A 24898-nucleotide genomic window follows, 5' to 3' on the forward strand; every position below is an offset into this window, starting at 1 on the left:
GGATTCCCGCTAGTTGACTCGTCGGAATGATAAGCCATTCATAATTTTATTTCAGTAATAAATCTAGAATAACAGCCTCCCGCGTCAGGAAACTTTTTTAGTTCTCCAATACTTGTTTAGTTATGTAATCTAGAATTATTTAGACCCTACCCGAAGTTAACCCTACCCGAAGTTGACCTACCGATGTTGTCCCTATTATAGGCGGATGATACACGTTAGTTATCACAAATTCTAGTTGTCATACTAATAACTAAACATCAGCTTTTTTTGTTTCTAAATATAGATGTGTCTTACAGAAATTCTGATGTCTACCTTTCCCAGTAAACTTATTAAGGCTTGTCTTTGTAGAACTTTAATGTACCCAATTTTGAACTATTAGTAACTCTTTCCTTTTATTTGTGTATTTCTAAATGTGTCTATAATGACGCGCTGCGTTATTACCTTATGTTATTCGTGGATTAAGTCATAGATGAAAGACTCTATGCTTCCGAACAAACGATGACACATTTGTATTTTGTATCTTATGGCGTTAATGATACGATTGTATTATTATTCTTATGTTATTCGTGGATTAAGTCGTAGATGAAAGACTCTACGCTTCCGAACAAACGATAACATTATTTTTTTTGTGTTTTATTGTGTTAGGTCTCATAACGACTACGCAGTAAATTATCTGTTTTGTATCTTGGTGACAACACTAGTATGTTTTGCTTTATATTACTTATGAAATTTCAAATAATAATATCTTAATTATATTGTTTCGATTGAATGCGAGCATTTGGTCTCAAATAATGATTTGTAGATATGTTTTGTTTTATTCCGCTTTGTTCATGATATTGGTTATAGGTGAAATACCCTATGCATTTTGAGAGTGAGAATGCAATTTTTTTTTGTTTACATTTTTATAGTTGAGTCATTTCTATGCGTTCTGTTTCGCTTTGTTCTGAAATCTTTGAGTTGTTCCCACGTGAGTTGTGAAAGAAGGATTCTGTGAGTCCAGATTGTAGCTACATTTGTCCATTCTGTTTGTCTTACCTCTCCGTATATCTATTCCCACTTTTGAAAAGGTTAGTATGGTGTGCCACCATGCCTAGTCCGATTCCACGCTGGTACCCAGTTGAAATCGTGGGGAGGGCTGTGTAACCGTTTCAAAAGATTTAAAAGAAACTCATTATATATTTCGATTATATTTTTTTTTTATAAAACTAATAGCCCCATCTATCTGTCAAGTACCTACCTGTAGCCGACTCAAGGGTTCTTCTGTAATTCCCAAATATATCCGGTAGATGAGCATATTTTTCAACTTGTCACTCACGCCCAATTTCCAGATTCAGGCGCAATGATAGCGCTTCGCTCTTTTCTGTTAAGACCGTCCAACCGTTAAGACGTGTTTCCAAAGTGGGTCTCAATTCAGAGACCCTTATTGGAGAGGCTATAATGCTGCTATTATATTTCTAATACTCGTCGCAAGATAGTATTGCTATGGAGTTATTCCAGATCATGGCCCAGTAGCAGTATCTTTTTTTGGAATCCCTAACCCCTCTTATCTAGGATGGTGGTGATTTGATATAGTACGTAGCTGAATCAATTTGGTGACTGATTAAATAAGAAGAGAAACAGAGCAGATTAAGGTTGTACCAATTTTTATTATACCTACTTTCAAGACAACAGAAATGATTATGAACTCAAAAAAAAATGAAAATATAGTGAAGTGTTCTAATTTAATTTAAAGGTTTATTTTCTTCATTGTTCCTAGTTGATAAATAACTATATTATTTTCAATGTAAACAAATTTCGAAATTTGGGGTTAATATATATATACATTCATTTTCTTTATAACCAATTCTTAATTTAATACGATACAAAGATTTTTTGTTTATGATAATGTTAACATAAAATAATATTTTGGAATCCCTTTGGGATGACGTAACTTTTAATGTTTTCTTTTTGTTCATTGCTAAGAAATAATAAAGAATAGTTTTCTTGTAAACTTTCAATAAATCTTAATTTTTTTTTTTGCTCTTCCCCTTCGAGGATAAACCAGGGGTGGCGTCCAATAATAAATAATAATTTCATATTATCTAATTGTGCTTGAATTTAAAATACGATATAGTTTCTATAACCCCGCCCTATTCTCTTCGACAACGAGCGATTCTGGCCTTGTAATATTATTGTAGCACGGCAGTGTTACAATGTATATAGTTTCTATAGACTTTAGTTTCTCTAGATTTTAAATAGTTTTAGTTATCTTAGTTCATTACAACAGTACCCCTAATGTATACTGGTTTACCCTCGTTCTCGAAGTAACTATTTGATACCCTACCCAGTGGCGTAACTCTTCTCGCCCGCCCCCAGTATGTTCAATTTTTTCACATGCGAAAAATCATGTCATTTTTTCGCTGTATTACCAGCTACCATTCTACCACAATTTTACAATTATTTCCCGTTCTCCAACCCTTCCTAGTCACATTTTAACCCCACTCCCTTAGAAATACAGACAGTTGTAAGATAGCAAAGAAAGTCTCACACTCTTGCCTGTTGTCTCTCGATGATAACAGACACTCTCTCTTGACTGCTGACTGTTGCTAGAGACAGTCGTCCTCTCTTTCGTCTGCTGAGTCCTACTAGGCAGACGTATTATCTCTCTATCAATCGCTACCTATCGCTTGGTACAGACTTACCACGCTTTTTCTCTACTCTAATTATCTCTCTCGCTTATAGTTACGCGAAAAATACCGCAAGTACTATTTTAAATCGTGTACAGACGCAAATGTGCTATATCTCGTGTGATCTAAGTGTTAGTACCGCGAAACACGTCTTCAGAAACCGGTAACCGGACAGTTTCCCCGTATGAAGAACAACCGCGACTGAAAGCCTCTAAATACCGCGAGTGTGTGTATGTGCAGCAGAAGAATTGGTAAGACTTTATATAAACTTAATTTGCTATAATCTGTATAACCTTTTACCACATATCCTAATTTATTTGAACCAGCCCTATGTAATACAGTCCTCATTTACTGAAATTATATTTATAATTTCACATATGTACACCCTTTTTGTACAAAGCCAATCAGATAACCGAAGAATGCGGTTTTGAACTATATACCCCTAGAACTGTAAACAAGCAACATCATAGGAGCAATCAACCAGCTGATACGACTAGTGAATGCTGGAGGCGATCCATGATTCTTCCGTATCTGGATTCTATCATATCTTCTCTAGAGACACGATTTTACGAAGAAAATACGCCAGCCTTCGCTCTGAGTCTTCTGCATCCCAAGCATTTTTTAAATATTAATTTAAATTGCCTTAAATTAGAACTGAGACAATCCTTAAACCACTATGGAATAGATGGAATAGATGCAGAGCTAGAAGTATGGGTAGAACATTGAAACAGAAAACGCCTTATGACAACTACGCCAATAATGAGTTGGACAACTTTATATCCGTTAAAAAAAATTGCTGAAAATCCTCGTAACATTGCCTTGCACTACGTGTACAGATGAGAGGTCGTTCAGCAGTCTTCGAAGAATAAAAACATAGTTGCCGAGTGCAATGGTCGAAGATCACCTTAATGGGTTAGCTCTAATGACCATTCATCGGAAACAAAAATATTACCAAAAAAGGAAGAGTTTGTAGAGAAAGTTTTACAAGAATCCGAGTAAATTGTTGTTTAAATATTAGTGTTTGGGAACAGACAATTTATCTTGCTTCACAAATCGAAGGCTTATCCAAGAGGAAATAAACTTGTTAAATTTCCATCACGTTTTTGTAAAAAGCATTAAAAAAAGTTTTTAAATATTTAAATTATATTTAGTTTGCTTCATTTTTGTATGACGGCGTTGAGTAATAATTTTGGCTCCAAAAACGTTATTTTCAAAACTTTTCTGATGAAATCCCTTCCCTTCTGATGGATATATTTATTATTGTTTATCTAACCAATTTCTTATTTCTCAAATCTGCCCTCCTAGTTTTGATCCTGTGGACGCCCATGGCTCAGAGGCTTCCAACGACATGAAAACCCGTATTAAAGAAGTCTAAAATAAATCAGATCACAAGACCAACTAGTAGAACCCATCCTACCTATATTCGGATAATGCCAGTCACAAGTAGCCTTGCCAAGGACCGTTCGAGAGAAGCACGTCAAGGCATTGGGTTTTTGGCATTGCATTAGCATTAATGACGGAAGTTAAAAAGTCTCCATTTTCGTCTACATGGACTAATGCGTGAGGAATTCGAACTTTTTCGATTTCTTGGGATGACATTATTGCGTCTGTATTGGATAGGTTGCATTTTAATTTGAATATTTGTTCTGTTCGCCTATCAATCGAAATTTGGTTTATTTTTTCTTTTATTCATTTTTTCTCTGGTCTTGGGATGTGTTTTTGTTGATCATGAGTGTTTTCGTGAAGTGAGCTGCTATTTTGTTGAGCTTTAATGTTTGTGTTTGATTTCGGATATGTTTAAAAAATTTTTGGTGGTACTATTTTTGTAGAAAATGTCACCGGAGTATCTTCTGTGGGTTTATGCGTCTCTTGTCCAACTTTATGCAGGGTAAGAGTTTTAAAGTTTATATGAAGTTGTCTGGTTTTAAGGTCTATTATGCATTCGTAATGGTCTAGGAAATCTAGGCCTATTATGCCGTCAAAGTCAATGTCTAGATTAAAAATGAAAACTTTGTGAGGGTTGTCATCGGTAAAGACAATAAGGACAGACTCTGTAATTAAGAGTTTTTTGTCGGTTATGCCTTGAATGGTAACATTTTCTGGGGATCGGTTGTGATAATTTCGTGCAGTATTCTCTTTGAACACTGTAATTCCTGCACCGGTGTCAATTAGAAGTTTAAAAGTATTCGTAGCGTCATTGATATAATATAAGTTTTAGAGCTCATTGTGTGAAAGGGGCTTACAGGAATTTCTGTTCGGGGAAATTCACATTTGGATCGAAATTGTCCAAATTGAGGGCTTGTATCTTTTTTTTTTTTTTTTTCTTTATATCTTTTTTTGTATAAATATTATATCTTTAATATTTTTTGTCACCGTTAACTTAAAGAGCAAAAAAGGTGCAAATTTATGCCACATATGCGGCATATGTGAGGCCCTCTATCAGCTACATCAAAGTATGCATCAAATTATAATTTCTTATATTCAATAGTAGCCAGTCGTATATTTTTTAATGGGACATTTTTTAATATTCCAATATTTGGAAACATTAAATTTCCACTTTAACACCCTCTATCAACATTCTAATAAAGCAATTTGGCTTAAATCGTCTACGGTTTCTCTTTATACAATTACTTAAGGACTACACTGTATATATATATATATATATATATATATTTAGGGATTCTACAGTATTCACTGCCTTCCCTCGCTCAACCGTTTCCATCTCTCTCTGTTGTTCCATTCTCCATCGTTTAGTCCTCTCTTACTCATGGCGTCGTCTACTTCGTTCCTCCAGGATTTTCGGGGTCGTCCTCTTTTCCTCCTTCCTATGGGGCTCCATTCGGTTATTCTTTTTATCCATCTGCTGTCGCTAGCTCTTCTTACATGTCCATACCACTTTAGTCTTTTTTGTTCTATATATGTTAGTATGTCTGTTTCTATTGATGTTCTTTGCTTTATTTCGTCATTACTTCTCCTATCCATTCTTGTTACTCTGCAGCATCTTCGCAGGCATTCCATCTCTGTTGCTATTATCTTACTGCTGTTTTTCTTGTTTATGATCCAATTTTCGGCCCCATATGTCATAATACTTCGCACTAATGTTTTATAAATCTGCGTTTTTGTCTTCATATTTAGGTGTCTATCCCACCATACTGAGTTAAGTTGTCGGATTGCTGTTCTTGTTTGTCCTAATCTTTGTGTAATTTCTTCCTCTGTTGTTGCCTTTTTCGTGATTATAAACCCCAGGTATTTGAATTTATCCTTTCCTTTGATTGTTACGTTGTCATCAATCTGTAGATCTTCTATGTCTTCTTCACTTGTAGATAGGTACTCTGTTTTCGCGAGGTTAATATCTAGGCCAGCCTTGGTATATTCTTCTTGTAGTTTCTTCATCATGTATATATATATATATATATATATATATATATATATATATATATACATATCTGTATATATATATATATATAAATATAAATATATATATGTATATATATATACATATATATGTATATATATATACATATCTGTATATTCTTGGAAAGGGCTTTAGTAACGAGATGAATATTAATATACCTATATGGATAGTAGTAAAATATTGGCCTTTAAGTAAAACTCTAAGCTTTGTTACTCAACTCATCCATCTAATTCATATTTTATGACATAATGTAATACTTATTTAATTTTTAGAGGAGTAGAATCAATATCTGTTGTTGCTGGAACTTCTCGTTGGGCCGATTCAGGTAATACCATAGGGGTTAAAAATATATCAATACATGAGAAATACGCGAGTGATGGACATACAGCTGTAAATGATATTGCAATTATTAAGGTTTGTATAAATATATAATTTTATTTACTAGTATTTTTATCTTTAATAATGATATTTTATGATACTAGTAAAACAGGTTTCCAAAAACAAAGGTTACAATATAGATTGCGGATATATGGAAAGCCACGGGATGACTACTACATTATATATTCGTAGTAAAAGTCTCGCCACTCCAATGACTACGAAGTCACGCCCACGGCCTCTGCTTCTTTTCGGTATGTCAACTGTGGATTCTTCTTTTTTTTTTCGGCCTGTCAATTTTTTTTCTTTTCGGTTTGTCAATTTTTATTTGTATTAGCAACCGTCAGCTGTCATTTCAACTGTCAAATTTTCTTCTTCTCGTTGGGCCATCTGTCAAGTCTTCTTCTTTTCGATCTGTCAATTCTCCTTCTTATACGTAACCGTTAGCTGTGATTTCGATAATCGAATCTTCTTCTTTGCGTCGAGCCATCTGTCAAGTATTTTTCGAAAATTGGCAGGTCGAAAAGAAGAAGACTTGACAGATTACTCGACGAAAAGAAAAAAATTTGACAGTTGAAATGACAAAAGGCGGTTGCTGATACAAAGAAGAATTGACAAACCGAAAAGAAGAAGAATGTGACGTCACTCGGCGTGACCTAGGCCCAATCACTTGGGCTGGCAAACCGAACAGAAGAATCGACAGGCCTAAAAGAAGAAAAATTGACAGTTGACATAACAGATCCAGAAGAAGAAGAATTGATAAACTGAAAAGGTGTGGTGGCCATCTTGGTATGGTTTCCAGGCTAAAGAGGTCCATATTCTGCTAAGATTAATGGCGTACCAATAAGTAATCTTCGATATACAGATAATACCATTATACCAGCCGATAACAATATTTACAGATGACGCTCAATAAAGTAAATTCTACAGACAACCAATTTGGACTAAAGCTCAACACAAACTTATAAACAATTTTATATTGTGTTTTTTGTGGAGTCCAGTGTACAGTCCTTTGTGTGTTCTCAGTTAGGAATTAAAATATTTTACTCATTTCAATAATACCTCCCCTTTTCGAACTTTTGAACTGTATAAAAGTTATAGGCTTTAGAAATGTGATAACCAACGCATACTAAGAATATCTTGGACAGACAGAGCGACCAATACATAGATATTGAGACGAATGTGTCATCATTATAGTCATTAACATTTTGGCAGTTTTGGTTCCTCATTGAGCTTTAGCAGCTCGGATAGTTTGATCAGTAATACTTTTCCATTCCAAATGACATGGGTAAAGAGATGAAATTATTAACAACTGTTAAAAGTAAGAAAGCGTCATATTTGGGCTATGTGTTTTGTATTCATAAGTACAGTATGCTACAGCTTATAGCGGAAGGCACGATTGAAGCTAGAAGTGGTTTGGTCAGTATGAATTTTCCATACTGCCCCTTAATAGCTGATAAACTTAAAGGTATAATTCAAAACAATGCATGTCACACAAAACAGAAAAACATATCGTTTGATGGTAGCCAACTTCTCGTAGAAGACAACACAAAGAAGATAGACGGCCACTTAAAACATAATAGAAGGCACGCATGTCTGTTTTATCCATTTAAAAGTTTGTGCTTTGCTCACACTACGAGATATATACAAATGTAGATTATTTTCTAGGTAAAAAGGCAGGCCTCGTAACCAAATTCATCAGTAAGGAGCTACCACTAATTTTATGGTAATAAATAAATTATTTTTATTTAGATAGACGTGGCTGCTGCTGCTTTGCATAAGGTTAATTTTTATGGCTATTAGGACACTTGGTGATTGGGTGCTCTTCAGTAGTGGCCAGGGTAGTCTCACGTAACTTATCTTGCGAGAATTCCAGGACTTGTGATAAGTATAATAGGTCTTGTGGTGGATATAATAATAATGATGAGCGAATTTTTTTAATTTATTGGTTTTTTTTTTTAATTTATATTAATACAATTAAAATTTATTTTATTTTTAACACCAAATCTAGTGTTCATTTACTTTTATATCAATTTTAGTTAGCAGAGAAAGTTAAGTACTCGGAAAAGATTAAGCCCATAAATTTACCAGAACAAGGTCTTAAACTAACAGAAGGGACTTCACTTGTAGTAGCAGGCTGGGGAAAAACTGCGGTAAGTACAATACTGCATGACTTTATTATTATCCTCTTTAAAACCATATAACATTGAACCATTTAACATCAAATATTCCACATAATATTTATAAATTGTTTTGCATTTATAAATATAATTTGGCTTTGAAAATACTATAATATAGTATTTTCTAAATAAATAGGAAAAAACAAACTATTGACGAAAATTTAATTATAACTGGTAACTGTCAAATTAAACAGCTATGGCTTCATATAATCTTCCTTTCGTTTACAAGTATTGCTTAAAATATAGTTTAGATAGAGTTTCGATATTATTTTAATAAAATTTGATGGATATCTAAATTAACGTTGTTGTTTCATTATTAATTTTTGATTCACTAGTGTAAAATCTTAACTAAGCTCCATTTTTTCCAAAAGTATCTGTCTTGGGTAATTTTTATTCCTGACAGGTACCAGTCAATTTATTTAAAATTTGAAATACTTTAAAAATACAAATAATAATACAGTTATAAAAAAACTTATACATTAATTTATAATAGTTTATAGGTAATAACTATTTTGAAATGATGAAAATGATTTGATCGTTTTCTAATGTATGCAGCTATATCATGCATCGTTTTTATTTTTGTTTCTGAATTTTTTCATAAATTTCTTTTTCACTGTTCGTTATCTTAGTTCTTCCATTGAAGCTAGAATAGTATTATAAATCTTGATTTTGAAATAACCCTATATGAAGTAGTCCAAAGTTAAATCGGTGACTTATTGAATGAAAAGCAAGATCATCGATTTAACTCTCCTGGACTTCTTTATATGGGGTTATTTAAAAAGTTTATTACTTATTTGATGTAAATGCGCAGTGAATAATAGTAAGGAGTACTTTAAGTACATGGCTCATGGAACTAATTAATACTAATTAAGTTCTTCACACTTCCCATTAAGAGAGGAGTTAGACAAGGCGACGTAATATATCCAAAGCTTTTAAATCTAGTCTTCAAAACTACAAATTGGTCAAGATATGGCATCAACGTTAATGGCAACAAGTTAAACCACCTCAGATTCGCTGAAAACATCGTGATTATAGCGAGCACATTCGAGGAATTACAAATTATGATAAAGGAACTCGCAGACAGCTCCCAATAAGTCGGCCTCTGAATGAATATGACAAAAACACAAACAATTACTAACAGAGACAATCCCAGACGTATAACTAAATGAAAGTGAGAGAGAACAAGTCCAGGAATATATCTATCTAGGTGAAATTCTGAAATTTGACAAAGAAAACCAAAGTGCTGAAATCACTAGAAGAGCAAGAATGGCATAAGCAAGATTTTGAAAACTCAGTTTGATACTGAAGAACTGCAAAATACCTTAATACTTGAGGAGCAAAGTGTTCAACCAATGCATCCTTCCTATCATGACATACGGATGTCAAACCTTGACATGATGTATCCCTCTACTATTTTTGTCATCAAATCTAAGAGAAGCAAGCAAAAATAAAAATACTCATCTTCATCGCTTTTTAAACTCTCACCATCGCTCTCGTTATCTGAATCAGAAGACTCTTTATCATTTAGTTCTATCTCCTACTCAGTGTTATAATCGTTGTCTTCCGTAATTTGTTCCTTTTCTTCTGACGAACTAGCATCCTCTTCTCCCCTAACTTCTTCCTCAGGTTCTTCTTCGAACAATGCTTCAGCCATAGCTCTAAGCTCATCTTGTGTGAGACTTTTAGGGTTTCTAACACGCACTCGATCCCTATAAAAAATATTTCTCCTAAGTTTCTATTTCACATTTTTGTATAAAAAGTACAATGTAACATTTACTACACAGAAAATAACTCGTTTGCAGGTAATTTAAAGTTTAACATTCGTTAAATTTACTTACATAACTATGTGCGTGGTGTACTAAAGGTACCGTTCGGGAACTCACTTTGATATTTTTTATCACAACTCAACTATTCGATCAAAAATCACGTATCGACTGTAACAGACAATGGTTGATACTATACTGATAGCGGTAAAAGCAGAAAATAGTTTTAAGAAACGGCAACCAACTTAATACGCATGGTGTACTGTGTACACCGTAGCCCGTAGTTAAAGGTATTTTAGTTTACCTACCAGATTTATATTTGGCTATTTAGGTTTGGTGGACCTAGTTACTCTAAATTCTACTTGGCAAATTTTATGTAAAGCCCTACAATTATTGTCCATTTTTTAATTACAGTTAGAGCCTACAGTTGCATCGTATCTCTAAATATTCCATTAAATTTGCCTCGATTCTCGACGTTAAGATGACTAGGTAATCTGTATTACTGCAGGAGATAATGTCTGTAGTAGCGAGTCTAGTTATCAAACCGATTCATAACGAAATTCCACAAGAAAACTCCTGAGTAAATCCACTATCAACTTGTTTTCGTTCTTAGCTAATTGTAATAATACATGATAAACTGATTCCTAAAATCGGTTGATGTATTATAGTTTATTTTTAACCGTTGGGTGCAACTAGCTTTTGAACTTTTGTTAATGTATTAAAATGTTTATAGTTGTAATGTAAACAGCAAGGAAATAAAGAAGGAAAAATTAGGGGACAATTAGCCTAGTAAAGAGTAATAATTATTTAAGTAATTATTATATATTCCAAATTAATAAAGAATAAATTCGACACAGTTTAACGTATACATTTCAAATTAAAAACAAAATAATTGACCCAGTTTAACACAAGCCTGAATGTTTAAAAATTACGACACTTAGACCTTGTTGGAAATTAATACAAGGTAAGAATTGTTAAACAAGTGAGAATAATTGAGCTAAGTAAGAAGTTTTTACATAGCGTGATCCAGTTTAACACATGGAATACGTGACATAAAGAATCTAAGGAGGAGTTAGCGATACATAAAAACAAACAGAAGTTGGTCAGTCGGACGGTAGTAGCGCGGCGCCTGAGGGCCCCACGCGAGAGCGGCGTTAGTGGGAAGTGGTCACGCAGCAGCTTCACGCCATAGTGTGGAGATCGGAAGGTACGCAGACAGTGGACGCGTTATTTAACTCGACGGGGTAGTGTGACGTATAAAGTGTCGGCAACTGGAGATTCGAAGGTACGAAATCTCAAATCCCGGTAGACTGGAGGCGTATTCCCTAGCTAGAGCCAAGATACGCAAAGGTAACTAAGATCTCTATATACTAACCCCAGGTATATCTAATAATACGGAAATTGTCTGATCTTTAATTCCTTGCATGTCTTTTCTCGTCTCCCTTCGCGCCTGAGCGAACATTTTTGTCATAACTGATATTTGTAATGTACAGTCTAGTTAATACATTATAAATTCGAAATTGTTTTGTTATTCCTAGCCGTTACAGGTCGAGACTAGAAGAGATACACATTTCGCTATGCAGTGCTCCGGCTTCTAACGTAAGCCCATAGCCTCTCACTCTTTGCAGGACCTGAGACCGAGAAGTCCTTAATCCCCTTCCTTTCCAAAAAGATTTCTCTACCCTCTTGTAAATCCGCGAGGGCGAAACCAGTCAGTTCAGAATAGTGGAGCCAGTAAGCCTTGCCCCGCTCGCAGGGATAAGTATCCCCTAAGAATTGTAGAGGCATTGATAAGGAGATTGAAACAGACGTCTTCTACAATGGTGACAGCATTTATCAGAGTGGAGACAATTCATTAGAGGGGTATATTAGATTTAATTACAGCTTCCATCAATAAATTATCCTATATATTATTAGAATATTATAATCAATTAATAACCTTCCCGATCTATTAGAGTGGTGTCTTCACCCCCAATAAATTATATATATTATTAGATAGTTTCTACATAGCTTTAAGTAAATTTAATATAGAACCTACAATTTGACGAGCTAAGGTTTTACATTTAATTTTTGAAATAATTTTTAGAAGTTCTCCAGTTTCTAATTACACTCACCGGCACGAGAAACTGAACATTTGCATTTAAAAAAAAACTTAAAATTTTAATTATCAAACGTTTATTATTATAATAACACAAACACAAACGAAACAAACTGTTTTAAGTAATTTCTAATAAAAATTTAACTATTGAATAAAAAACGTTTCGGTCCTGTTGAGGAATAAGTTCATATTTCTCTAAAAGGGCTTTTTGTAACTGATGTAAGGTTAAAGGTACAGGAACACGACTTCCTTTCCTTTGCCCAAGCATGTCCCAAACATGTTCGATTGGGTTTGCGTCTTCATTCAATACTGGCAAATCCATTACAGGAATGTTTACTTCACTTACAATCATCGAAACAAAATTATTTCCAACAAAACCAGCATAAGGCACAACAAAATCTTGGAGAATTTCATCAATGTACCTAACAGCTGTTATGAAACCTCTCGTAATGATGTACAATTATGTACGTGCCTCTAGAGAAATTCCAGCCCACACCATAATTGAGCCCCCTTGATAGCCTACCCTAGGACTGAAGGTACATTCTGCAAAATGTTCATGTGGTCTTTACCATACTCTCTCACTGCCATCTGGAGACCGGAGGATAAACCTGGACTCATCGAAAAATAAAATGTGCCTCCAATTATTTACAGTAAAATGAGCATGGTTTCCTGAAGCCGCGCAACTCGATGGCGTATGAAGACCAGTTACAGGTCTGCGACTGCTTGAATTTGCTTTTCCAAGCCCTCGTCTAATGGTTCGTTCACTTAGGTTAGTGTTCTGGACGTGCTGAAGTTGATTTCGGATTTGTATGGCCGTGGTACGACGATCTCGTAGACTTTGAAGCGATTATCACGGACACTAGTTCTTCATTGGAGACCGGTTGCAGGTCATCTAGTATAAGCTCCGGTTGCCAAGAAACGTATAAAAATACAGTGCACAGTACTATTGGATATTTGATACTTTTGAGCAACATATCGCTCACTTCTTCCGTCTTGAAGCAACGAAACAATAACAGACGTTGTTTCGGGATATACAACCATATTTCTTGAAATTAAATCAACGCAGTTCAACTTCAAATTGTGTTTGACACTTGATTCGACTTGACAATTAAGAACAAAAGAATAAAAATAGAATACCAATAGCTACCTTTGCACTTTTAAAAGTGATAAGAATAGTGTGTTCATTATTTCTGAATTTGTATGCATTTTTTTTGGATTTAAAACTGTTTCGTTTGTGTTTACGTTTTCATAATAATAAAAGTTTAAAGAGAATACATTTTTATATTGAGTTTTTATTTTAAAAATGCAAGTGCTCCGTTTTTTGTACCGGTGAGTGTATTTGGCAACACCGTACTAACTAATAAATTTTTTAATATTTTTAAACTTACTTTATTTTCCCAAATAATAGGACATGGTAGCCAGATATACAACAAATTCAATTGTCAAAATTATTCTTAAAAATAGTGTAATAATTTTTAAACCTTATTTATCTATATTTAAACAGAGTTACTTAAAGAATAAAATGTTTTTTCCTACAGTTTTTATTAATTAATATATATTTAATTTAGGTCAGAAGAAATAAATAATGGACTTACAATCAATTTATTCTACCTTGAACGACCGGTGTCGCATATTACAATTTGCTATGTATCTTCAGGTCTCCGGAGAGACTAATTATATGATACAAATTACCAATATTAGGGTACAGTTAGATAAAATATAAATTATTCCAATATTATAATATATGTATATGCACAGTTTTAAAGGTACACCATTTTAAAATTATATGAATGTTACTTACATGCCGATACAAGGATTGTTATATTTACGTGGAAATATCCTTAAAGCTCCGTTATTGTTGGCTGGTGTCTGATGGTCATCGCTTTTCTGCCCCTCGATATGAAAGTTCTTGAGGAGAAACGTTAGTGTAACAGGCAGAAAGAAATATAATACAGTATACTCCCTCTATAACGAACACAATTATTACGAGGTTTCGCTTATAACGAGATATAGGTTATTCCACAAATATATGACTGTTTTGGATTATTGTGACAACGAATATTTTACTGTGCCAGTAGAAGTATAAAAGTAAATTGGTCTAATCATTATTCCAATAAAAAGGATCTATGTTGGTATGACACCTAAACTAAAATTATTTCAGTTAATAAATGTTCAGATAGACGCAAAATTTATTGTGAAATTTAATCCGAAAATAACAAAAAATTTTACGCAAACGCTTCTACAAATAAATACAATGACGTCTATGTGTTCATCAGACATTTAGGTTGGGTTTCAGTGAAATGTAAACACCAAAGAGGCGTGCCGGGTTTCGTTGATATTACACTATTTTATTACTTTATTAGGTACTACAACTGTAATAAAAAGAAATATACTATTTTTAATATAAATGAAAAGAAATTGGCAGAACGATGGTTCAGAAACCAGAAAAGTAATCTAATATTTCACTTTGTCAGTTTTAAATATTTATTTGCTTTGAGTGGGTGTACTCTTAAAAGTTCTGAAAGTATTGTAACGGGTATAACATACCGGCTATTGATAGTTAAAGTACAAAGTCGTTACAGATATTAAAAAGTAACGAAAATTTACATACAGTTTCATATATCGCCGACTGATTTTAGTTTTAAAAACCGTTTTTTTTTTGTTTTTTAATACTAATTAAATATTCTATTAAATAAATTACACTATTTAATCACATTACATTATTTAAGTATTGTTACACTTCGTTGAAATTACTTACTTCAAAAACCAACTTGTTTACAATACAAAACTCAATGATAGTAATTATATACTTCAAAATCTGAATTACAACTGTTCTATAAACTATCAACTCTATATTTATATCATGACTACATATTTAAATCTAAGGTTTATATCTGTCATAATAGTATTTTAAAATGGGGAAAATTTACTATTGTACAATTCAGCACATTGTACCATTTAAATCGACACCTTAAACCGAATTTAAAACAGTCGTATATTCGTGGAATGGAGTATATATTAGATGTCCCCTGAAATTTCTATTAAACTATAACCTCTATAGCGAGGCAAATTTGGTTATAACGAGAGAAAATAAGCTCCAAAAACGTGTTTTTTTACGTTTTTGGCCCGGTCGTGGCTATAAAAATACCTTTTTAAACGACCCCTCAATAAACTTACCAGCCGCCCTCAATAAACTTCTTTAAAATGAATAAATACAACTGTTTCACATTTTTAGAAAATATGATAGATATAATGATATTAGACAATTTAGAGCAGTCAAAAATGACAGATTTCTTAAAATTGCAGAAGCAATAGTTTATGTTATCATTGAAAATACGCTTTATACATTATGTAGTTGGAAAAAAATGTAAGTACAGATTTTTTGTTCTAACGTATATCATTGACAATAAAAGTAAACAACTCTTTTTTGTTGTAATGTATTTCATTGACAATAAAAGTAAATAACTTTTTTCAAAGACGCCATTCAAACAATATTTATTAGCATCTTATATTGCTCCGAATGGCTTCACTATAGGAAGTTAATGGTTTAAAAAACTACATATTCATATGTATGCACAGTATTATTGTTGTCTGATATAACGAGATCGGCTTATAACGAGGTAATTAGTCTGCCATTTCAGTTCTCGTTATAGAGGGAGTCTACTTTACTATTGATATAATTGTCTGTCGAAATATTTTGTGATGTTATATTATTCAAAATTAATTATATTTACTGAAGAGATATATTTGCAAATATGTGTTATTTATTTAATTTATTAACATTATTGACAGAAGACAGTACTGTAATGAGGCTTTTTTTATTTTCTGAAAGTGGAAATTTTTAAAAGCCGTACCTGGTTAACTCATCCCTAGTGAGTAGATTTCCTTCTAGAAGGAGGTCCTGCAAAATGATGCCTTCCTGTTATCCTACCTATCAACCAAAACCACCCTCTCCTACGTGTGCGCAGTTGATTATCGCAATAATAATAAACTAACCTTACTAAGGCTGGATAAGAAAGAAATGGATGCGCAAATTATCCAAGTATACATTATCTAGGACAAAAACAAAAATTGGAACTTCAAAATTAAGTTTTTGGTGGAGATTGGAATTGGGAGGTGAGAAAATAAAAACGAAAAAATATATATGGTACAAAACAGAAACTATTAGGATTTAAATTTATTATATAAATAAAATCACAAACGTTTTTAGATGAGTTATATATACTAAAAATATACAACAATATGGCGCTTAAAGTTAACGACAAGATTCGCACACAGTGCGCATGAACTTAAAATTAAAGCAGTTTATCCAACATATTACTTACAATATAAAAATGTTTCTGAACCATTCTGAATAGTTTAAATATTAATAGTAAATTTCCTTATTCCAACACTCTCCTTTAAACTGTAAAGTAAGAACATATCAGCTTCTGAAGATGAAAGAGCATCAGTTCTTTCCTTTCTACTTTCCCAAGATAATGGTCTTAAGGCTAATTTAAACACAAAATCCGTATAGGATTTTCTATCCTCACCCCAAAAAGCATCAGAAAAACCTTCAAGATTAAAATAATCAATTACAGTATTTACTCAAAATGCTGGCTGTATGAGAAATATCGGGTACAGTAATTCCTCTTCAACCGAGTATGTTGCGTTTCGAAGAGAAAGGCGCGGTTGGTGAAACCGTGGTTGGCGAAGGATCCGCGATCCAAAGAAGAATATGAAATATAATCGTAGTTAGGATACGTGTATTAGTACATACAGTGAACGGCTAAATTATGGAATATTATCATTATTTCGAGAACCGTCGAGTTTTGAGGGAAATCCCGAAATAGGTCGATTTTTGTTATAAAATATCCATCTTATAACGTACATGGTGTAGGGATGATGTCACCGGTGTGGGTGTAGTGACATAACCGTTAATTTTTTTAAATAGAAATTAGTATAATGCGACACCTCATTTGAAGGAGAATTTAATTCTCTATTTAACGACATTATATTTTTAACTAAAATATTTTTTTAAGGGTACAAAAACAATTTTTTTTTAATTCATTGTAAATCTAATTTTATTTATTTATTAATTCTTTTACCTATTTCAATTTTTTTAATTTAAATTCAACTAAATTACATCTAATGATTTAATTCATAATGCACTTTAAAGTAACCAAATTATGCATAACGATTATTTTAAGTTAAATGTTCGAAATGCCATCCATCGGTTCCTGCCATGACTTTCTGAAGTAGATACTTAAAAAAGCAAAAATAAGTAAAAATAATAATGGACCCAAAAAGTTATCTCATAAACAATGATACTTTTTATCAAATGTTAATTCAAGCAAGTGATAGTGGCATAGTTACAACTTGTCAAATTTAAGGTGATACTTGACAAATTTTTCCACTTGCGTAGAAAATTAAGTGAGAACGCATTCGGAGGAAAAGAGATACATAATGCGCTCGGTCTCTTCGCCTCGTTGGTACACTCCATACTACAAGTTTACAGAGAGTGACCTTTTATTAATGGAACTTCTATGATATGTCTATGTCTATATTGTATGTTATTTTGACGTTTCAATTTTTCCCAGATTTAAATGTCAAACATGCGTTTTTTATGAACGTGAACAATAATCAGTCTTTGTCCTTTGGACTCTGGCTTGTGCAAACCTTCGGTGGTATTGTCTCCCCAGTATCTGTCATGGGTATGAGAGGAATGAATATAAGTTTCATCCATGTAAATTATGGGCTGATTTTTTTCCCTATATTGTTTAATATTTCTGAGAAACTTCCTCCGGAGCACTTGCATATCGGGTTTTCCATTAGGATTTTCCTGTTATTCTTCCCTTTCTTCCATCGAAATCCCATATCTCTCATCACTTTTCTCAAAGTTTCATGCGACCCTGTATAAATATTGTCTTCATTATTTTTTTTTTGTTATATGTCGCAATGTAGGAACTCGTTTTTCCGTGACATAATAATTTATTATTATACGCCCAAGTAAACCTTTGTCAAAATCACCCAAGTTGGATTTTGGGGCAGATCTCATTCTTTTGTTAGGCGTCGAAAATGATGTAGAAGCACCTTCTTCTGTATTTTTTATTTCACGAGAGATCCATTTTATAGTGGCTATACTTATTCCCGTTGCTAAGGAAACACGCTCTTGAACTTTTTTAAAATCTTTAACATGCGGATTTTGCATCGCTTCTCTCTGCATAAAAATAATTACATTTGCTATTATCTCCCTCGTTTGTCCAGACAAGACTTATCTTTCTAATTTTGAATGAAAATCCATGTTTACAATTTAAAATACTTAACAATAATTATTTAAAAAGTCAAATCTATTGTAATACGATATTTCTTTAACACACAGTAACTTTAAACATAAGTAAAATAAAAAAGCTTTGTCGCAGACTATACAAGTACCTTGCACTTCGAAGGGCCAAGAAATAATAAGGACGAATTGTGTTATGGTCGAATGCGCATCGTGGGTGGAGCATAATTTCAAATCGGCCAAGTACCTATCACGTTAAATTTGCAATACTGTTATATTTATTGACGTAAATGTTTTGATTTTGTGAATTGTCATCAGTTGTCAATTGTAATTTTTTCTTTTGAATACTAAATTATGGCTCACCTAAATGAAACACAACGCATTGAAATATTAATTCTTAGCGGATTCGGAGATAAAAAAAAGAACACAGAACGAGGTATGCAATTTATTCAACTCAAAATATCCAGACAGACCAATCAGCCAATCAACAGTAAATAAAATAGTCCGAAAATTTGGAGAAACTGGGCACGTTAAACATATTCCAAACGCTGGGCGTCCTAAAATTGAAGACAGTGTGAAACTTGATATTTTATTAAATGTACATGACAATCCTCACAGTAGTTCAACACAAATGGGTGAATATGCTAGAGTATCCCAACGATCGGTATTACGTATTTAAAAAAAAGAAAAATACCATTCCTACAAAATTCAACTACATCAGGAATTAAACGACGACGATCCCGATCGCCGGCTTTCTGAAATTATGCGGGATTTATGTAGAGTGGCCAGAAAGGTCGCCAGATCTAACACCTTGTAGACTTTTTCCTGTGGGGTTACATAAAATTAAAAGTTTATGTCAATAGACCCCAAAACTTACAGGACTTGAAAGATAGAATTAGGCATGAAATGAGTCTAATTACTCCGGAAGTCATCCGCCATGTACTTGATGAATGTGTCCGTAGATTCGCATATTGTCAAGAAACCGATGGATGGCATTTCGAACATTTAATTTAAAATAATTATTATGCATAATTTGGTTACTTTAAAGTACATTATTAATTAAATCATTAGTTGTAAAAGGTAAAAGAAATAATAAATTAGACTTACTCACAATCAATTTAATTTAACTATCCAGACGACCGGTTTCGCTTTCTACAATATGCAAAGCATCTTCAGGTCTCGATACAAAGTTAAATAAATGCTGAAATAATAAACCCATATTAGGGTGTTGTCTAATAAAGATAAAAAAAGGTAGATGATCATCTACCTTTGCCACCCTAATATGGGTTTATTATTTCAGCATTTATTTAACTTTGTATCGAGACCTGAAGATGCTTTGCATATTGTAGAAAGCGAAACCGGTCGTCTGGATAGTTAAATTAAATTGATTGTGAGTAAGTCTAATTTATTATTTCTTTTACCTTTTGAAATGAACTCACACAAGCAACACATTCATGATTTTCATTAGTTGTAATTTAGTTGAATTTAAATTAAGAAAATTGAAATAGGTAAAAGAATTAATAAATAAATAAAATTAGACTTACAATGATTTAAAAAAAATTGTCTTTGTACCCTTAAAAAAATATTTTAGTTAAGAATGTAATGTCGTTAAATAGACAATTAAATTCTTGTTTAAATGAGGTGTCGCATTATACCGATTTCTATTTAAAAAAAAATTAACGATTACGTCACTACACCTACACCGGTGACATCATCCCTACTCCATGTACGTTATAACATGGGTATTTTATAAAAAAAAATAGACCTGTTTCGGGATTTCCCTCAAAACTCGACGGTTCTCGAAATAATGATAATATTCCATAATTTAGCCGTTCACTGTATATGTAGATATACAATGAAACAACAAAATAAGCAGTTAGATAGTAATACTTAATAAATTACCTATGTGTACATATTACAAGTATAGAATGCTTTAAAAACTTCATTATTTAAAATATGACAGGATGGTTGGCTGCTTCATTTTCTTCCTAATTTACTTTTGCGCTTCTTTGTACGGTGCCAATTAACCATTCTTGAATTTCAAACTCCTTTCCATAGAAAGATGCACGTCAAAAACCATATCTTAAAGTTATTGAGCATACGATAATATCGTGTTTATGTTGCTTAAAGTGGGAGACGTGATTGCTGTCTCGACTGTTGCTTCTTGAGAGTTATCGTCTTCATCGCTTTCTTTATTACTTTAAAGTATTTCGAGGAGCTCCTGTTCTGTAAGTTCACGTAATGTTCACGTATGTAAAGAAACTCTTTTTTAAATGTTTCGAACCATCTGTTACTTACTTGGAAACTAGAAGAATTGTTGTCAGCCTTTATATTGTCGTAAAGACGAAAAGCATTTTTTTGTATCCTTCGTATGCTAATTGGCATGCTCTTTTTTGTTTTATCTTCGATCCATAGGGCTAGTGCTTTTTCTAAGGTTTGATATCGCGAAAAAGAAGTTTCTTTGTTGCCTGAACTAGTGCCGTATAAAACAATGGAACGAATAGTTTTCTAACTCTTTAATAGTCCTTGCAGTAGATGCATTCACTTTAAACGTCTTTGTGGCACTTCCACATGATTCTCCTGCAGCTAAACAGTCTAACAACTGAATTTTTTATCTAAACTCATTACATATCTTCTCCTTTTAACAAACTCTTTACTATTCCTTTCAGGCGAAGACATTTTTCAGTATAAAAATTATGTAGGTACATTATAACGAGAACGATAATTGTATAATTGCTCTTACCATACGCGAAATGCGAAGTAGATTATACAGGGTGGTCCTTAAGTAATTGTACAAACAGAAACCGTAGATTCTGCACTTTAAAATATTATGATTCATTTAGGACAGGTATTGAATAACACATATGTGTCTTGTTTCATAATACTTTTGCTACAAATCTAACCTTAAAGACTCAGCATTTTTACAAAAATGTCATCGTTGGCCTATATTGTTGTGAATATAATAAACACACAGGCAATTTAGTTCAGCATAATATTAGTTAGTTAGTAAATCATAATAGTCTATTTGTTCGAGATGTAATTATAGTTACTCGTAAGCTGTAACGTAATCATATAAATAAGTAATGTCATCGATAGGTTATTTCGTGTGAATATAAGTAACCAATGGACGAGATATATTACAGTTTAATACATTATTTAAACACTGCGACAAATAAGATGTAGTTCCATAATATACCATAAGATTTGGATATGTATCCAAAAAAATATATTAATCCATTTATACATTATAGCCACCAAGTAGCCCAGAATTTAATCCGCTTGATTTTGGTGTATGGGGCGCATTAAAACAACGTGTCTATAAGAATCCCATAAATATTCGCAACCAGCTATGGGAAGACATAAATACTGCAGCAGTTTCTTTAGAACCGTTGATGCTATTTAATATGAGACGATCTTTTATGGAATATATCGACAAATGAATTAAATAAAATTGTGGCCATATCGAGCACTTACTTTGACAAAAAGTTATGTTATTTAGTTTAACTATTTCTTAATTTGGTTTGTAAACAATATGTTTTGATTATGTCTTTAATTTAGCATAAAACGTAAAATGTTTGATGTAAAATCCTATTATTCTGTTATTTTGTCAATTCCTATTATTAAATATCGTGCTGATATATTTATTTTATTTAATATTTCGTTAACTATTAACTTGAGTTAAAGGTATTTTATACCAAAATTCAGAAGTATTATTGCTTCTGTCTATTTTTCCTTCGTTGCCTGAAGTAATTGCCTTGAATCAGAATTATGCAGCTGATTTCTAAAATGCGATTATCTCGAAAAGTGTTGAGTTTTGAAGTTATTAATAGGTATACCTTTTTATGTTAAAATAATGTATCTCTAATATTTCCTATTCCAAGTATAGGTAGCTTAAAGAGCAAAAAAGTTAAGTGCAAATTTGTGCCACATAGTTGGCATATGTGGCACCCTCTATCAGTACATCAAAGTGCGCATCAAATTATAATCTCTCATATTTAAAAGTACCCAGTTGTGAATTTTTATACATAAATGTTTACAAACATAAAAGTTATAACGAAATTTTAAATTTGCACTTTAACACCCTGTATCTTTCTTAATATCAACATTTTATTAATGCAAGTTGAATTAAATCGTAATATTTTAAAGTGTAGAATCTACTGTTTCTTTTTGTACAATTACTTAAGGATCACCCTGGATATATACATATCTGTGAAATACATCTACTAAATGTGAAGCATAGGAGTGATATAATTGGACGCCAGTGAATTACCGTGTAGACTGTATAGAGTGAAGCATTCGTCAAAAGTCGATTGGGCGGATACCGAAACCGCGCATAAGCGAAACCGCGTTGATGAGTCCGCGGATAACGAGGGATAACTTGTGGTCACAGCCAAATACATAAGACAACCAATAAAACTTTGATATGAGACATTATTTAAAAAGAACTGGTATCTTTATATTTTGTTACAATAAAGTGGAAACTCCTTTGAAATCCAAGAAACCAAATCTCTTCAAAAAATTGTGAAAGTACTTACTTTGACTTAGATAAAATTAAAATCATTTTAATTTAAAACTGCTAAATTTCATAGCTTCGTCCTCCATCTAATTTTTCAATGTTTGGAGCACCAGGGCTAATAAAAACATTATTAATTGTTGTTGTTTCTACTTTTTCGTGGTCAGGAATTTTGTCGAATAAAATAATTCAATAGAACAGAAGCAAAGACACCTACCCTACACACCACACAACACCATGCCTCGCGGAAAAGTTTTTAACCATTTGTGTATTCTATAAACTATTAGGATTTTAATTTAATATACAAATAAAATCACAAACATTTTTAGATGAGTTTGATAAAAACTAAAAACATACATTAGCGTAAAATTAACAACATTCGCACACAGTGCGCATGAACTTAAAATTAAAACAGTTTAACATACAGGAGCTTGAAAGCGTAAAGGCGAACTGCAGAAAACTGGAATTCTGGAAAACTGAGTATAAAGTTTAAAAACATGTTAGAATAGTAGGGGCGAACAGGTTTTATTTTATTGACAAAACTTAAATAAGGATAAGTTCTGAAGCTATTTATTTGTGGCATGTTTGCTAAAGGTATAGTTTTATGGGATTTAGCCACAATTGACTGTAATGATAATTACATTACTTTTAAAGAAAGAAAAAGTGTTTTTTAAATGTAATTATCATTAAAACCAATTGTGGCTTAATCCCATAAAATTATACCGTTATTAAAAGAGGATTTTGTAAGATTTGCAAGCTTTTAATAAAATGAAAAGAAAAGGGGTGTAATATTTTTTATTCTACAAAAATAAACATAGTTTTGTTAACAAAGTCTGTGGAAGCTAATAGCAGTAAAATAATTTGCAAAATTCACAAATAACGCTTCAATTAAACTCAATTTGATTTTCATTGTCTACAGTTCCTTCGACTTCAGTTGTACTAATTCCTCCACTAATAACTTCTTGTAAAGCACGCTTATGGGGCATGGGTACATAATTAAGAAGATTTTTTAAGTCTTTTTTCTTTTCTTCTGTAAGCTTGAGAGCACCCTGGTATTTAAGTGGAAGTTCTATACTATATAAGTTAAAATTTATTACATTTTGAAGTGCTTAAAATGTTTTGAAAATTCGAATATTCTGCCATTCTTGAAGTTAGCTCTCAACATTTGAGATTAAGTTGCTGCTTTTTGAAGAATACTGAAATCCTTAACCATTTCCCTCGTGACATTAACAACTTGGAATTTGTTCTGTTTTTTAGTCTGTGTAATGAAATGGATATAGTGTTCTTTAGAAAATACCTCACAGCCCTTGATCTTTAATTTAAATGAACCAAAATCTCGATCACATCCCATCATCGAATGCCCTGACATTAAAAAAACGTGCTTAATAAGATCAAAACGATTTGCATGAATGTGGCCAAGGTTAGACAAAACAACGTTTATGTTCTTATTTTGCCCGGCATAGTTATTACTAAAAATTATAACTTTTCTCACATGCTTATAAACAAAGTTCTCCAAATAGTGACTAAAAAAAACTGGCTATTTCGCTCGATCTGCTTTTAGTGATGGTTTCATCCCATATATAAATTATAGTTGCTCCTGTTTTAACGTTGTCGATTCCTAAGTTG

General features: G+C 32.6%; 1 protein-coding gene across 1 annotated transcript in view; it reads left to right on the forward strand.

Annotated features, from left to right (window-relative positions):
- The window catches only part of LOC140438965 (trypsin alpha-like), a 78494-nt gene that overhangs the window by 48775 nt on the left and 4821 nt on the right, over nucleotides 1-24898 (forward strand). The window contains exons 3-4 of the mRNA XM_072528605.1: nucleotides 6354-6495; nucleotides 8496-8609. Coding sequence (XP_072384706.1) covers nucleotides 6354-6495; nucleotides 8496-8609 — 256 coding nt within the window. The remainder of the gene's footprint in view (nucleotides 1-6353; nucleotides 6496-8495; nucleotides 8610-24898) is intronic.

The sequence above is a fragment of the Diabrotica undecimpunctata genome, chromosome 1 (assembly GCF_040954645.1).
Source record: "Diabrotica undecimpunctata isolate CICGRU chromosome 1, icDiaUnde3, whole genome shotgun sequence".
In the NCBI taxonomy this organism is placed as follows: Eukaryota; Metazoa; Arthropoda; class Insecta; order Coleoptera; family Chrysomelidae; genus Diabrotica; species Diabrotica undecimpunctata.